This window comes from Megalops cyprinoides, chromosome 7, assembly GCF_013368585.1.
Source record: "Megalops cyprinoides isolate fMegCyp1 chromosome 7, fMegCyp1.pri, whole genome shotgun sequence".
NCBI lineage: Eukaryota > Metazoa > Chordata > Actinopteri > Elopiformes > Megalopidae > Megalops > Megalops cyprinoides.
The window spans coordinates 29,219,366-29,234,372 of record NC_050589.1 but is presented as its reverse complement, the minus strand read 5'-3'; the positions used below and the strand labels follow the sequence as shown (position 1 = coordinate 29,234,372).

The 15,007-nt window shown below is 49.1% G+C and overlaps 1 protein-coding gene across 1 annotated transcript in view; it reads right to left on the bottom strand.

Moving 5' to 3' along the window:
* Positions 1 to 14,802, bottom strand: part of LOC118780416 (plexin-A2-like) — a gene marked incomplete at its 5' end in the record, with an annotated part of 156,944 nt that extends 142,142 nt beyond the window's left edge. Inside the window, 2 exons of the mRNA XM_036532879.1 lie at positions 7,333 to 7,515; positions 13,651 to 14,802. Of these exons, the coding sequence (XP_036388772.1) occupies positions 7,333 to 7,515; positions 13,651 to 14,802 (1,335 nt within the window). The remainder of the gene's footprint in view (positions 1 to 7,332; positions 7,516 to 13,650) is intronic.
* Positions 14,803 to 15,007: the final 205 nt, after the last annotated feature.

The following is a 15,007-nucleotide window of genomic DNA, read 5'->3' as shown; positions in this document are numbered from 1 at the left end:
CTCATTGTGGCTAATGCCAGTGGGTTATTCTATCCAGCCTCACTTTGTGAGATATGTGATGTGGCACGGGCAGCAGAATGGGTTGGAGTTTTAAAGCAACATCCACAACTAAAACAATGCTGACCAGGTTCAGAGACAGACACTGAAAATGGCACTGTCCCTAATGTTATTGTGGAGAAGCGGGTGGATGACAGAGGGTTTTGCTTGTCTAAAGTCTCTCTCAGACAGTAGGGAATGGGGACAGCCAGAGAGGTACTTGGAAGGAGCTCTACAGCTGGCAATTTCTGCTAACAATTGTAGCTCACAGTTATTGCCAGCAGGCAAATTGAGACTGAATTGCCAAGTGTAACATGATTAGGAAGATTGCTTGCAATCTTGCAGAGGGAGTCAGAGAGACTGTTTTGGGAGCAATATTGGCAGCAATCATTTCAGATGTACACCTTTGTAACGCACGGAAGGTGATTTTAATGCTGTCCTTTCAATGACATTATAAAAGATCAGCTTTTCTTCTGCAATGAGACATACTTGTGAATAATGGTGCTGTATTAGTTCTTGCTATAGATTAATATGAAACAAAAGCAGAGTGTTCTTTAAAGAACATGTTTTTCAATTCAGTGTCTTCTTATTGTAAACCCAACAGAGATTAATTGAGCAACACTATTCAATTTAGAAAAAAGATGAGATGCTAAATTGACATGAAATTGAGTGTGAATTAGAAACGTACTTGTTAGCAATTACTGCACTGCCAGTGTTGTTGGCATAATTGTCAAGTGTGAGGACTCCCGCAAAGAAATAGGTTAATCCCAGCCAGACTTTAGAATGTGAGCACCCAAAATGGCGTGTGTTTTTCTGTGTGTGTGTGTATGTGTGTGTGTGTGTGTGTGTGTGTGTGTGTGTGTATGTGTGCGCGCGCGTGGACTCAGTTTGACCCGAAACTGAGAGGAAGAGTTTTCTTTTTTCCAAGACAATTACAGTTTGCGCCTGAACCCACTCTGTGAGAATGACTGGAGAGGCATCTGCTCCTCCAGACATTCACAGGAATGACTGACAACTGACGGCAGAGACTGCTGGACAAACATACAAAAAGCACAAGTCTGACTCAGGCTTCTGAGGAAGCAGGCAGGGGATACAGAGCATCTGTCGCCTGTCAATCTTCCCCATGAGCGCTGGCCATCATCAGTGATTGGCTGGTAAAAAGCTACATTTCACATTTGTTCATTTACAAAATGCGTCCGATATGAAAATGAGACTGACCTTGAAAAACATGGCACATGACAGCACAGTAGGTTTTGCAAGAAGTGCCTGTTGAATTAATTGCATTATTTTTAATTGATTACCCGGCACGCTTAATGAATCAACAAGAGATTTGCTTGTAAATAGAGGTCCTGCTTTTAATACCAAACTGTTTTGAGATATCTGAATCTACATTGCTTGCGTGTCACAGAGCACACATGCGTGTTTTGCACACCTGTGAACATGCGTCTGTGCTCCCATGTGCTCAGGACAGATTGTATTATGGATCTCGTTGTGTTTTGAGAGGGGAGTCCCCCAAGGGAGGCGGGACCAAGCTCTTTTCAATTGCTCAATCGTTGCCATGAGCCTCAGCTGTTGCTAGGGACACCATCATCCACGCTGGTTGTTCTACAGCTCCTAGCATGGCTGACGGGGGGCAGAAAAACATGGATTCTCTCTCTCTCTCTCTTTCTTTCTTCCGTCCAATCCTCATGACAAATCTACACGCCTCTTTGGTTTGGGTGCTCATTAAGGTGGGATGCCGGGGGCTGTGAGGCGAACGGCGATCGGGATCAGAGAGAGGGAATGAGAGCCGCCGAACCTGGACACACCTGATCCACACAATCAAAGGGCCGCCTGGGTCCCCTGCTCCTCCGCTGATAAGGTACACGCGGGTTAGGTGGAAGATCGCGCTCCCTCTTTGCCGAGGTAATCCGCGCAATAACACCGGCGAGGGGGGGGCCGTCTGGCTCTCGGCTGGGGCCGCGGCTTTCCGAATAAAAAGGCCAGTTCCCAGAAAGGAGGCCGGAGGAAACCGAGCCGCCAGGCAGGGAGAGGGATACATGTGGCAAATTAGTGAGAGGATCAGCTGCCCGCGGCGTCCTTTCAACTCCCCGGCCCCGCTGCGCCGGGATCAGCTGCGCCCTGGTCGCGCCCCCCTCGGCGGAGAGGTGATGTCAGCAGCCAGGTGAGCGGGACCCGTGCCCGGAACTCGAGTGCGCGGTTAGTTTACCGCTTCGACGGGACATTTGTCCAATTAAGCGTTGGTCCAGAATCAGAGGGCCACGCACCTGAATGCGTCTCTCCAAGTGCTCGCAGTTTCAGTGCCAAAACAAGGGGTCTGGACAAAATGCTGATTATGTACCAGAGCGTGATGAAAAGAATCAATTATGTGGGTCGGAATACTCTCATGGCTTGATTTACTTTTGTCTTGTTTTTTTTACCATTTTTGGAAAGCGTGTAGATCGCCTTACAAGGCCTGAGAATTCACTGCAGACATGTCTCCAGAATGAAAGTGCTCAAGATGAAAAGCTAGTTATGCGCGAGAGGGAAAAAGAAGTGACCCGCTATTTGTTACAACAAGAAAGGTGGAGAGTCTTGCCAGTGATAAACAGAGTAATTGCAAGCAGTTTCCTAACTAACATCCATAACCCACACCCACATACATAAGACACACAAACACAACACACTCTCATCGATGTTGGCTGCAACTGGACAAATTTACGCTGTCAAGGACCCACACAGCACATTCGCTGGAGGCTGTTTAACCTCCCCGTTCATCCGTTAGAAGAATCGCTTTTAACACCCAATTTTACATATGGCTCAGACCTCTGCAATATCAAAGGGAGAGATTCCCTGGGGTTTATTCGCGCTTAATTCAGTTTCCTCCTCCCACAAACCATATTCCCCCACATGAAACTTACACTTACTCAGAAAATGAACACGGCGTCGCCAATCCAGTTCAGGTGATGCAATTGTCTGGTAACAGAATCCCTTCCCTAATCCCACACAGAATCGCTGTATTGTTCCCAAACAATCGGCAGGCGAGCTTCACCCCCAAGGCCACTAAATCCTACCTTGGCTTCCAGAATATAAGTAGTATAATCATGCTAGGGATATTTTTCATTTGCATCTAATTATGCTGAAAATTAGCACTGAAAATAAACCTGTACAATCAAGGATTAGCTGTTCCTCGGATGTGCCAAGATTGCAGTCTTGCACAATCTCTCATCTGACACACCTCTAGAGCATTCAACATATCCTCGTTTAATCTTGAAATATTGATTTATTTGCTGGAGTTTTTAATTAATATTATGCTCGGGTGGGTATATGTTTAAATAAAAGGTGATGAAAAATCTAAACCCTGCCACCCATTTCCCCTCACCTTCAACCTTCCAAAACAACTCACAGTAGAGACGTAACCCTTTGGTTCAATCTGCGTGCTTCCTAAACACGCGTGACGGGCAGCGTTCTGCAGAAACGAAAGCATGGATGTCAGTTCAGGCTGTTGTGCCTCCTCCTCGGTGTGTTTTCTGCTGAGGCGAACATGCGCACATCCCGGCAATCAATCACCGCCTGGAGCGGAGCTACCCCCGGAAAGGCCGCGCTCACCGCTGCTGACTGACGCTGCCAGACGCGCCGGGCTCCCGCACAGAAAGCCCTGTGTTCGTCGCGCTCCTGTCACCCACAAGGCTAACTGCTAACCCGGCGAATGACACCCAACAGACTTCTGACTCTAACAGAGGTGCCGTGTCATTTGGAAATATGCTCCTTCTTCCTGCAGTACGCCCACCCTGTCAACCCATTTCCCTCATGTCGGTATCTCTACCTCTCCTTTTCAATCCCGCACACACCCGGCCACAACAAGCACAAACCTTCAGCACAATCCTCCTTTTTCCATGCTCTACTAGAGACCATAAAGCAGCTACAGAAACAGCAGGAGAAGCTCTGTAGGGAGAGAGGGAAAGAGAGAGAGAGAGAGAGAGAGAGAGAGAGAAGGAGAATGGGGGGAGTGTGGACTGATGGGTAGTGGTGGTGGGGGGGGGGGGGGGTCTTTGGGAAAGGAGCCAATCCAATTACAGGCAGCAGTGCAGCCCAGCTTCTTGGGCTGCACTAAATTCACATTTCAACAGTCTCTTCCTCTGGCGGCTCTGCTCTGCTGCTCCCCGGCTGAGTGGGGGGAGGGGAGGGTAGGCCGCAGCCCCGGTGCTCGCAGCGAGGACGGGGCGTCTCTAAGCGCGTCACCCTCTGCTGTGGAGTCATCCGAGGTGCACCGAACCCCGGGCTCCCGACACGCTGTTTCTCCAGCTCTGCCGCGGCCGGCAGCGGGAGGGGGGCGGGGGGCGGGGGGGTCTTATCGGTCCACAGCAGCGGGAAGAAACAGAGGAGGGCACCCTGAGCTCCATGTTCAGCCGCATCATCCCGGAGACGGCCCCGAAACGCGCATGCTCATGCTCGCATTGCCACTGCTGTCGAACGCGCTTCCGGGCACCCCGTGCAGCGGAGGGAGTGCTGAGCCGCGGAATTCGTGTCGCCCGTTCTGTAATGTGCTGTTCATATCCTGGCTGTGCACGTCACCACCCTGAGGTGCCCGTTACTGTGGTTACAGTCATGGGTTTCGACTGCGGTACCAGGGCTTGCGTTGGTGATTTTTTTACGTGGGAGTCTGTGGGTGGTGGTAAACGCACGGGATGAACATTGCAGATGAGCAAAACACCGAAGCCAAGGTCAGATATAGGACCATGTCCTACTGTACAGAAACAGAACTTCAGAGAGGGAAAACTCCTGGTTACCTGTGTAGTGCCATTAATGTGTGTGTGTGTGTGTGTGTGAGTGCATGTGTGTGTGTCACCATCTGATTCAATTTAACCAGGCTGAAGAAAAGCTATAAATAATTAAAGTCATTCAAATAAGAGGATTACAAAGTGTAGATCTCTTTTGTTCCTCAGCCTGATTAGTACATGTCTTTGGAAATAAATAAATAACTACGCCCCAGGTCCATTTGTGTGTATCTCCATGCTTGAAAAGACTGTTAAATCTAATTGCAATGCTGGCAAAGGGCTTGCCAAAACAAGCATCATAAGAAAGGTCTGCTTCCAGCTCCGGTCCTAACTAGCTCTCTCACTCTCCCTCCCTCCTTCTCTCCCTCTTTCATTCAATCTCTCCTCCATCTCTCCAGCTCTACTCTCTCTCCCCCTCCCTCCCCCTCTCGCTGTCTCCCTTTCTCAACCTCTACCTCTCTTTCTCTATCTCCCTCCCACTGTCTACTCTATCCCTCTCTCTTTTCTCTTTCTCTCTCTTTCCCTCCCCCTGTCTCCTCTCCATCTCACGCTCTCTTTCCCTCTCTCCCTCCCCCATCTCTCTCCCCCTCTCTCTCATTCTCTACCCCGTCTTAACCAGCCTTCCCCGGAGAGCTCCTGCAGCCCCCTCGCCCTGCTCCAGCATTCAGGAGCAGCAGCTGTTGTTTCCGGGGGGCTTTGGAGGCTTTCCACTGCGTGGCAGAGGGGAGACCGGCTCGCCCCGCTCTCTGTGTTCCAGCTCCTCTGACGCAGGCACCCCAGTACTGACACTGCGGCTTGGCGCGCCCGGCGGACGCTGGCCCCGGCGGAGGCGAAGTCGGTTAGCTGCCGACAAATTCCTCACTCTCGTGTCACAGGTCACTGTACCGAGGCGTAAGGGGCTCAAGAGAAGCAGCAGGTTTGGAACACAGTGGGGGGGGTCTATGGCAACGGGGGTCTACGGCCAGTCACAGAGGCAGGCCCAAGGGCCGAGGGACACACCCCGTCTGCTGCTCAGGCAACTGTTGTGTTGCACTGGACAAGTAACTCAGGAGTAGAATTCCAGTACTGTTTCAAATAATAACCAACTGCCAGATCACAGACCGCTACGCTGCACACTGAGTAGTGCATGGTGAGACAGAGATCCGGCGTTATCCTAGAGTGCATTTCTATTTTGAACAATGTTTAAATATTTCAAAATTACCATAAAATCGGTCTCTTTTATTGCCCTTTTCCCTCTCGCTTCCACTCTCAGGAAAATGTGTCATAATTTGATGGTGAAACCCCTTCACCAACTGTGGGGTTAACAGTGGAACACTCCATAATATCGATACAGATACTGCTGCTCTCTTCCTGCGTTCTGGGTCGAGATGAAAAGGTACCTATTAAAGTTAATGGGTCGGTGACGGTTATACAGCACTGCTGCACTGAAGCCCTTTTACATGAGCAGCCCATAATGACCACAGCGAATCAAACCCCACACAATGTGAGGGAACGCATTAAATATTCAGGAAAAAAGATTTTCTATTCCCGCTCGATCCATATTTTTCAAATGATCACCATCAATTGACCGGGTGAAAGGCACTGAAACGAGTTGGCAGCCTGTATTAATAACGCCTCCCTTGCCCCCCACCCCCTCCCAGGGATATTACTCTTTAGATTTTCTGTGACCTGGCCTTACAGTGCGCTCTTTCCTTCCACGATGTAGCCATGACGCAATGCTGGCCAGCTCCCCCCCTCCTTTGCTGAGAGGTGTGTATATCAAACCAGCGGGGAAGGACGGAGGGAGAGGAGGCTGTGCGCCTTCATTAGCTTCCCTCGTCCCAGGTTGGAAAACAGCTTGCGCTTGAACCTGGCCCGTGCACTTTCGCGGGTAAAGGCGGTTTAATCCCTGAATAAACCTCGCTGTTTTGAATGCCACTCTCCCCTGACTGGAGCAGCAGGGGTAAGGAAAGCCTGCTCCCCCTGCATTAAGTGTGTGGGGCACTAATCCCCCCGTAAACCAGGGCAGTAAAGCACACGCTGGTAAGAGCAGCGGAGCTAAACCCGCATCACATCGACTCTGGCAGATCCTGAGGCTGCAAGGCTGGGCTTCTTAAAGGGCCGGCGCACTCTTTTCATCTCTCTCTCTCTCTCACATGCTTCGCAGCCACGCACACATCCACCCCTGCCTGCCATCAGCCTCCATTAGCGCTGCGGCTCTGAGCTGGTGCGCCCTCATAAAACGACCCCAGAACACACACGCCAGTTCCCGCCGTCTCATTCACACCAAACATCCTGCGCTTGTGAATTATTCACAAGACCAAAAAAAAGGAGAAACCTACACGTTAAGCTTTGTGCCCTATAAATGAGTTCCATGTCACTATGTAGCTGTTGGAAACCACGTTCTGGAAGACATTAATCTTTGAAATACCCCAGCGCACTCCCTTTTTTTCCCCAGCTACTTCTGTTATTCAGTACTCCCATGTATACGCTACAGCTAATGGGTCGAATGCATTGTGCGCAGCCCGCAGTAAGCAACGCAACTCTGGCCCAAACTGACCTTCTTCAGCCGGCCGCTTTTGGTTCCCACGAAGGCAACACAGTAGCCGTTGTAGACGTAGGAGGTGACGGCAGTCATGCGGTCCCGGGTCTCGGTGTAGAGGGTGTGGCCGGCCACCAGCTGGGACCCGCCCAGCGGCTGGTTGATGTCCAGTCCGCAGAAGGAGTCGTCGATGGGCACGGGCTGCGGAGGGAGGGAAGCAGAGGGTGAGCAATGAGGAAGCGGCGCGGCCCTCCCACCTGAAGCTTCTCCTCCGCGTCTCCGTTTCTCCGCCGTGGTCTTTGCGCCGCTCGAGTGAGCCGCACAGCACCCTCCCTGCGCCTCGCTATGCCGCGGAGGGGGTCAGAGGGAGCCAGCGCTCCTCAGCTGGAGAAACAGGGAAGGCCTGCGAACACTTAGTGGCAACACATGATGTCAGTGAGAGAGACTGCAAAACTTGTTTTGTATCTTTTACCACTTATTTTACATTCTTTAAAAAAAAAAACATCTTCAGCACAGCTGACCAACAATACATGACCAACAATTTTAGGTCAACGAAGGTGAGCGAGCTCTGTCGCGGGTGATGGTGCTTTGGGCCTGGGAGGAAACAGCAGGGCTGATAAGAAGAGTTGGGCCGTCTGTATCGAGGTTATCTTTTGCCAGTGCCTGACTGGCCTCAAAGTGTCATGAACTGTACTGTCAGAGAGAAACTGATGCCAAGTTTAATGGCCGTCTGCAAGTTCTGCGAGGACAGATCTATGGAACATCTGTCGAGCTGGAGGATTACTGTTAACTGCCAGCCATGTACACAGAGCTTTTACAGCCACCATACTTCTGCTTTTCATGAGCAAACAGCAATAAAGCGCAAGGAGCATAAATGTTTCAGGCTCAATAAGGGTCTTTGCGGTGTGGCCGCTTCTTTTCATTTCCCAAAATAAAGTGAGTATGCTTGCAGTGATCAGCTCATACATGATCCATCGCACGGAGCCGCAGCCAAGCACATCACATTCAGCTGCGTTTATGGCTACATTATGTGCAAAGATTACAGGACCACAATCACTGAATGCATAACAATCCATATGAGTAAAATAATCAATCAATGCATCAATATTTACACAAGCGATTTAAATACTGTCTAGTGTAGGCTGTTCTTATATCTCCAGCTATTTTACACAGAAGATGTTACTACACACAACACATCCAATTTACTCATACTATTATATCTTTATTCTCATGTTCTCTTATTTCATGATGTTATCCAGTCATATTTGAGTAGTATGATGAAGATTACAATTCTGCAGCCAAATAAAGAACACACAAGACACTAGAACCCAAAAGTGGGGGTTGCTGTTGAGCTCATTGTATGTACAGCACATGACACGTTCTCAAAAAAGGGCGCGAGGATTGAAGACCAAAGTCCGAAAGATGAAAAACTAATAACTGTAAGCAACGCTAAGATGGCTAACATTTTTTGTCCTGGTGGTCCGCCATCACAGCTCTAGGTGAAACAGCTGCTCTGTGAAAGTGACAGACGCTCAGCAACAATTTCTGCTCTGTTCGTTTACCGCAAATGGACCAAGCAACTGCGCTTCGTCTGAAACTGCATAACTGTTTGAGTAATATGTTAAATGACTGGCTCTCCATTGTATTTAGATTTATTACTGCAAAGACCACAGGCACCGCTGCATAGACTGCAAAGGCCCTACGGCAAACTCCCCAAATCCCATTCGGTCAGGAATGTCCTTTTTAATAACCTCCGAGTTACACTCCAATGCCATAACAAACCAAACTCTGGCCTCAATTGCCTGCCTACAAGATAATGCAGAGACGTAGAAAAATGAAACATATTTCTATTATGAGGCCAGATGCTGGCAAATCTGCTTTAGCACTTCCTAGTTATTCTAATTCTCATGCTAATGGAATTTATTTAAAAAACATCCCTGGTTCAATATTCCACCTACAGACTGCAAAGAGAGCTAAAGAAAATTGCAGAATTTCTGGATGTATCTGATCTAGAGGTCATGCAAGCAAACAAAAAGGATTTGATCCCCAAGCCAAAAAAACAGCAACTCCCCCTTTACTGATAACGATAAAAACACAAGCGTACTGTGCTACTGGCAAAAGCGTACTGCTTGCATTTGAGATTTAGGCTGCCTGTCTAACATTACACTAACGCTAGGGCCAGAACAAGTCAACATGGTGAGTGTGATTTACAACCGGAGAGGGGTACCTGCCAGGCTGTCTGCTAATATCCAATCCTGCCATCTTCTCCGTAATAAACTTCCTTTATGAGCCTGTCAAACTGGAAATAACCCTCGCTTTTTAAAGACATGTATATGTACTTTTAGACCTTTATTTGCGGTCGGTGCATTTGCCCCGATAAGACATATCTCTATTACTCCCGCGGTTAATACCTGACTGAATCTGCCTTTGTTCCATTCGTCTGTACCATTTCAGCAGCAAAGTGCACTTGCTATCATCCGATGAAAAAAAATTCACAGAAAGAGTTTTCTTTGACAAACAGAACTTTGCATTCGATCTGCTTGGCATGTGTTTGTCACAATATGTCCAACCAAACCCCATTCAACAGGTTTTTTTGTTTTCAAATGCTTTGTTGGCTTTTTCATCTGAGCACTCACAATCAACATTAAACTTTTTTAAATTGGCTCGACACACTGAAAGAGAAGTGGAAGATCAAGCATCAGTACTTTTTCTTATTTTAATCTATTTTAGACATTGATGCTAGGTGTCCTTTAAGTAAGTGATTACCTACTGACAGTGGTCCTTCACCCTGTGTGAGAAAGCCTTGCTGTGACCTCACCCTGTCAGCTGAGGGTAAAGCTTTGCGAATATTACTGCACTGCACAAATGTAAGGATAAGAGTCCAGCCCACTCCTAAGGGATGACCAATGCCAATCAATAGGGGAATCTTTCGCAGTTCAGTTCACACGCAGGGGCCTCCAGAGGAGGTGAGTGGCCGGGAACCATTGGATTGGGAGTCTGAGCGCCCAAACACCTGAACACCCGAACGCCCAAATACCAACTGGAGGGGAGGCGGCGAGACAAAAGCTGCTCGAAGCGGCTTCTTGTTTGCTCTGAAACTGCACCGAGGCTGCCCAAGCCGCATAAATCTCTGATTCGCTCACTTCTCCCGGGTCAGGGAAGGAGCAGAGTTAGAATGGAATGTTCTGCTGGACGCTGGGGCTCAGACCAAAGGCAATAATTAAGACAACCCAAACAAAGGGGAAGTTACTGTCCTGCCCTGCATGGAGCTGCAGCTCCCGCTCAGAGCTGGAGCAGCACTTTCAGAGCAAAATCACCCAGCAGCTGCCGTGATCAAAAATAGTACAAATCTGTCAGGATTTTCTTTTTTTTTAGTAAGCAGCAAGAAAACTGACACTGTTTGTCAGTAACACTTGTCTGCGTGGCGTTTATGTAGCATATTTTAGCATCGGTTTCAAGTGTTATTTGTTTTCTGCTTTTGGCAAACATGATTTTGGGGGAGGGTGGTTAGCGCTAAATAATTTTATCTTCGCAAAGTCTCACATTGAAAATTAGTCTATGCAGTAGAGCTGGAGAATGCATTTTGTCTGTGAGAATGTAGCTTGTGACCAGAGCTGTACCCAGCTGTTGTCAGTCATTCATGGATTTGGTAAAGGGGTCTGACTTTATTCAATAATCTGAGATAATCTGGTACAGATGATCCATTAAATGCTAATGATCAGGAAATAATCTTGAAAAGATATGGCCATAGGGAAACATGTCTAAACACCAAAGGTATGGCCATATGCACATCCCTTATATCCACCATAAATGTAGGATGTAGTTGTGTTTCCTACCCCGAACCGCATGCTATTTGTGACCCTCCCTTTCTTCAAATGAGTTCTAGAGAAGTCAGTATTCCTGATGGCATAAATCAGTTGAAAGCCTGAGCTGGAGCTATGAGGGCATTCTTGGCGACACTGAAGGGTCTCCATTCACTCCCACCATGGAAAACGCCTCCTGATCATTACCTCTCTCAGCGAGGGGCCACAGACTAATGAAACCAAACATAGCCGGCTCCCGATAACGTCTCTCTCCATCTGACAATCACCTCTGACATCCCGCTAATGGTGAATTCACTGATGTTAATAAAGGGGGTCAATAGAGCACCCTGGGGGGATTAGCATGAAGGCAGAGCTGTGCGTCTGATCTTGGAGGGGATATCATTAAAAACAAAACCCCCCTCCCACACACACTCACACACAAAGGCATACACACATGCGCACATATATATATATATGCACACCCACAGACACACATACATGCAAGCACACATGCGCATGCGCACACATATATGTACACACTCACACACAAACATGCGCGCGCGCACACACACACACACACACACACACACACACACACACACACGCACACACACACACTCACACACACCCACACTATGGCACACACAACTCACGCACACACTCCAAAGCAATCACCAACGCACACCCTCAGCCAGCGATTAGTGTTAGTAATTCTATTTTAATTCATATTAGCAATTAAAGAACAAAGGCACAAAGGACTGTTGCCTCGTGGGACAGAATTAAAACACAGAAACATAACTGTGCCTGACAAGATGCTGGAGATACGTGGCCTTGTAATGAAGAATGGAGATTTATGAGAGAACACAGTAGTGTGTTCCAATACATGACTGGGAGCATGTCTGATCCCTCTCTCTCAAGTGAAGAGCCATGTTTATTTGTACTACACCGAAGGAGGATATTATCACTTTGACCGCTGCCAAGAAAAACACCCCTGCCCCCCCTCTTAATATCTGAATATCTTATCATTTGTTCAGACAGAAAGTGCAAGCTCCCTGTCAGAACCATGAGTCCATTATCCATAAAGTAATTATGTAGAGTGTGAGAATGATTTGATGATTATGCACAGAGACACACACATACGCACACACGCATACACACGCGTACCTGTGTCTATTATTTATGTTGAATCAGGCTGCCCAAGTTCCTCTCAGTCATGGAGTCCTTCACTAGCTTTATTCACAGCCCGAAAAGTGTTTATTTTCCTTATCTGGTACAGTGAACTGTGAAAATCTTGTAAATGTTATAGATGAGAGTAGATGACTGGAACCCAGCTACAGCTACAAACAATTTAGATCCCAATCGTAGCCCTCAGTGCGCTGAAAAAAGAAAACGTGCAGTCTGCCTACAGTTCAGTAGCCTGCCTTTAGCATTCAGGCCTTTGGCTTCAGTTGTTTCTAATGCACACAGTCAACGAAGGATGGACTTCACTGATTATCTGTTGCCATTATAGAGGGTTAGTGTCCGGATTTAAATGCACTGGCCTATTGAACAACACTGATTGGTTGCCCCTGTGTTTATATCCTTCCCATCAGCAGACCAGGCTGTTTTGCAACATTCGTTGCCCTCAATTCAAATAAGGGCTGAATGACGTCTAGATGCGTGCGCTGTAAAATTATTTTGTTCTGGACAATTCAAATACGAAGAAAGTTTATTCATATTAGTATGTGCGGACTTGCTACTCAGCCATGGTCCTGGAAAGCTGCAGTGTCTGACTGCTTTCATTCCGGCTGGGAACATAACCACCTGACTCTCCAGTGAAATGCAGTGCTCCCATTAAAATCAAACTGACATTTTCCGTGACTTTCCAATGCCATTTAAAGGATAAAAATAAAAGGTTTTCAATAATTGTACTTACTGCAGCAGTAAAATTCCTTTGGTTACTCTTAAGACGTGATTGCTGGGGATATAATACTTTTTGAGACAGATTACCATAATTTTATGTCGGTGTGGACATGCTTGTGGATGCCAAGGCACCAATGCCTTTTTGAGAGTGGGCTTTACAAGCCAGCATTTTAGGAAATTTGTGAACAATATTAGCATACTGACATAACTAGATTTTAAAATAAAGGACACCGAGCTAGTGAGTTAGCAAAAAAAAAATATCTCGTGACTTCCCAAGACTTTCCACGACTCCTGGGTGGAAGCAATTTCAAGGACCTTGATGGAGAGTAGTAACCCTCTGATTGTCTTCACTGAACAAATTTAGCTTCACCCCCCAGTACCGGGAGTGTTATATTAGCACTTTAAAGACATAAAGCCCTGTAAACCCTATGGATTGAGACTCCCCGTGAAGGGAGCTGAGTAGCCCTGGCACACAGCATGATTGAATTGTACTTTGAGTGAGCCTAGTGGGTGTCTTAATGCACACATACTGCTTATATTGAGCCGAGCTTATGTGTAGCAGGCAGGCTGCTAGTGTAGGGCGTGTGTGTTTGGCACTGGTGCCGTGAACATAAGCAGAGGGAGCCCTCACCGCCTTGGTGCACTGCACGTCCTTCCCCAGCAGCCAGTTGAGCTCCAGGTTGCCCTCCCCCTGGTAGCAGGACTGCAGGCGCTCTTTGATGCGGGCGTTGATGTCGCGGATGGTGAAGACGCAGAGGGCCGAGTCGTCGGGGGGCCGGTGGTACTGCTTCTGGCCCTTGGAGAAGATGGCGAACAGCACGTCGTCCTGCGCGCTGATGTTGAGCGAGGCGGCCAGCACCCGGCCGGGCTTGGACAGGTAGGCGGCCTGCAGCAGGCGGTACTCCACGCCGTTGCGCACGCAGCCCACGGGTAGCGACACGTAGGAGTGGAACTTGTGGTCGTCCTTGCAGAGGCGCACGATGCGCGAGGTGTAGAAGAGGTCGCTGGGGGAGCCGCCTGACGACATGCTGTTCTCCGGCGTCTCCGGCTGCACGGTCAGGAAGTAGACGAAGGCGCCGCTGGCGAAGCCGTAGACGTAGTAGATGTCGAAGTGGGAGACGAGGGCCAGCGTGTCCGAGGGGATCTTGATGAGGGAGGAGACGAAGTCGGTGTGCAGCTCGTAGTCCAGCATGGCCGAGGACTCGGGGTCGCGGGGCAGCTTGCGGCTGGAGATGGTGGGGAAGTAGTCCTGCTTGCCGTCCACCGCCGTGCCGATGAAGAGGGTGCCGTCCTGGCCTTGGGAGGGCACGATGACCCCGTACATGGTGCCCGTCTGGTTGACGCTGGAGAGGTAGTGCTCCTTCTTGTGTGAGGGCTCCACCAGGATGAAGAGGTCGTCGAGGCGCAGCAGCTTGCACACGCCCTGGTAGAGGCTGCCGCAGGCCAGCAGCCGGTTCTGGGAGTAGTCGATGAGCAGCAGCTTGTTGACGTTGTTGGTGGACACCAGGGGCTCGGAGCAGGGCTGCACGATCAGGGGAGGGTAGCAGGCCTTGTTGTCGTCCTCAGGCCCCGTGTCGTGGGACACCAGCAGCGTCAGGTTGCCGGAGAGCTTGTAGACCCGGTTGACGGCGCCTATGTAGAGCGCCCCCGTCGTCCGGTGGACGGTCAGGTGGTTGAAGGCCCACTCTCTGCGTTCGGGGTGGAAGCTGGTGAAGGACTGCCCGCTGCTCTGAGAGGTGAGGAGAAGCAGCACCGACAGCCACCACACCACGGGCCTGGCTGTGCCAGCTTTAGATCTGAAGGAGGAAGTCCTCTGTGGCTCCAGCTGGCCCGCCAATCCACGAGGGGCCCGCATGACGACAACAGACAAAACTAAGTGTTTGGCGAAGTTTCGGGACGGGGGAAAAAAGCTCCCACCGTTTTTCTCAAAGGCTGGTTTTGCGGTGTTCTGCCCTCGCCAAGGTCTTCACATGTTTCTGAAAGAGAAA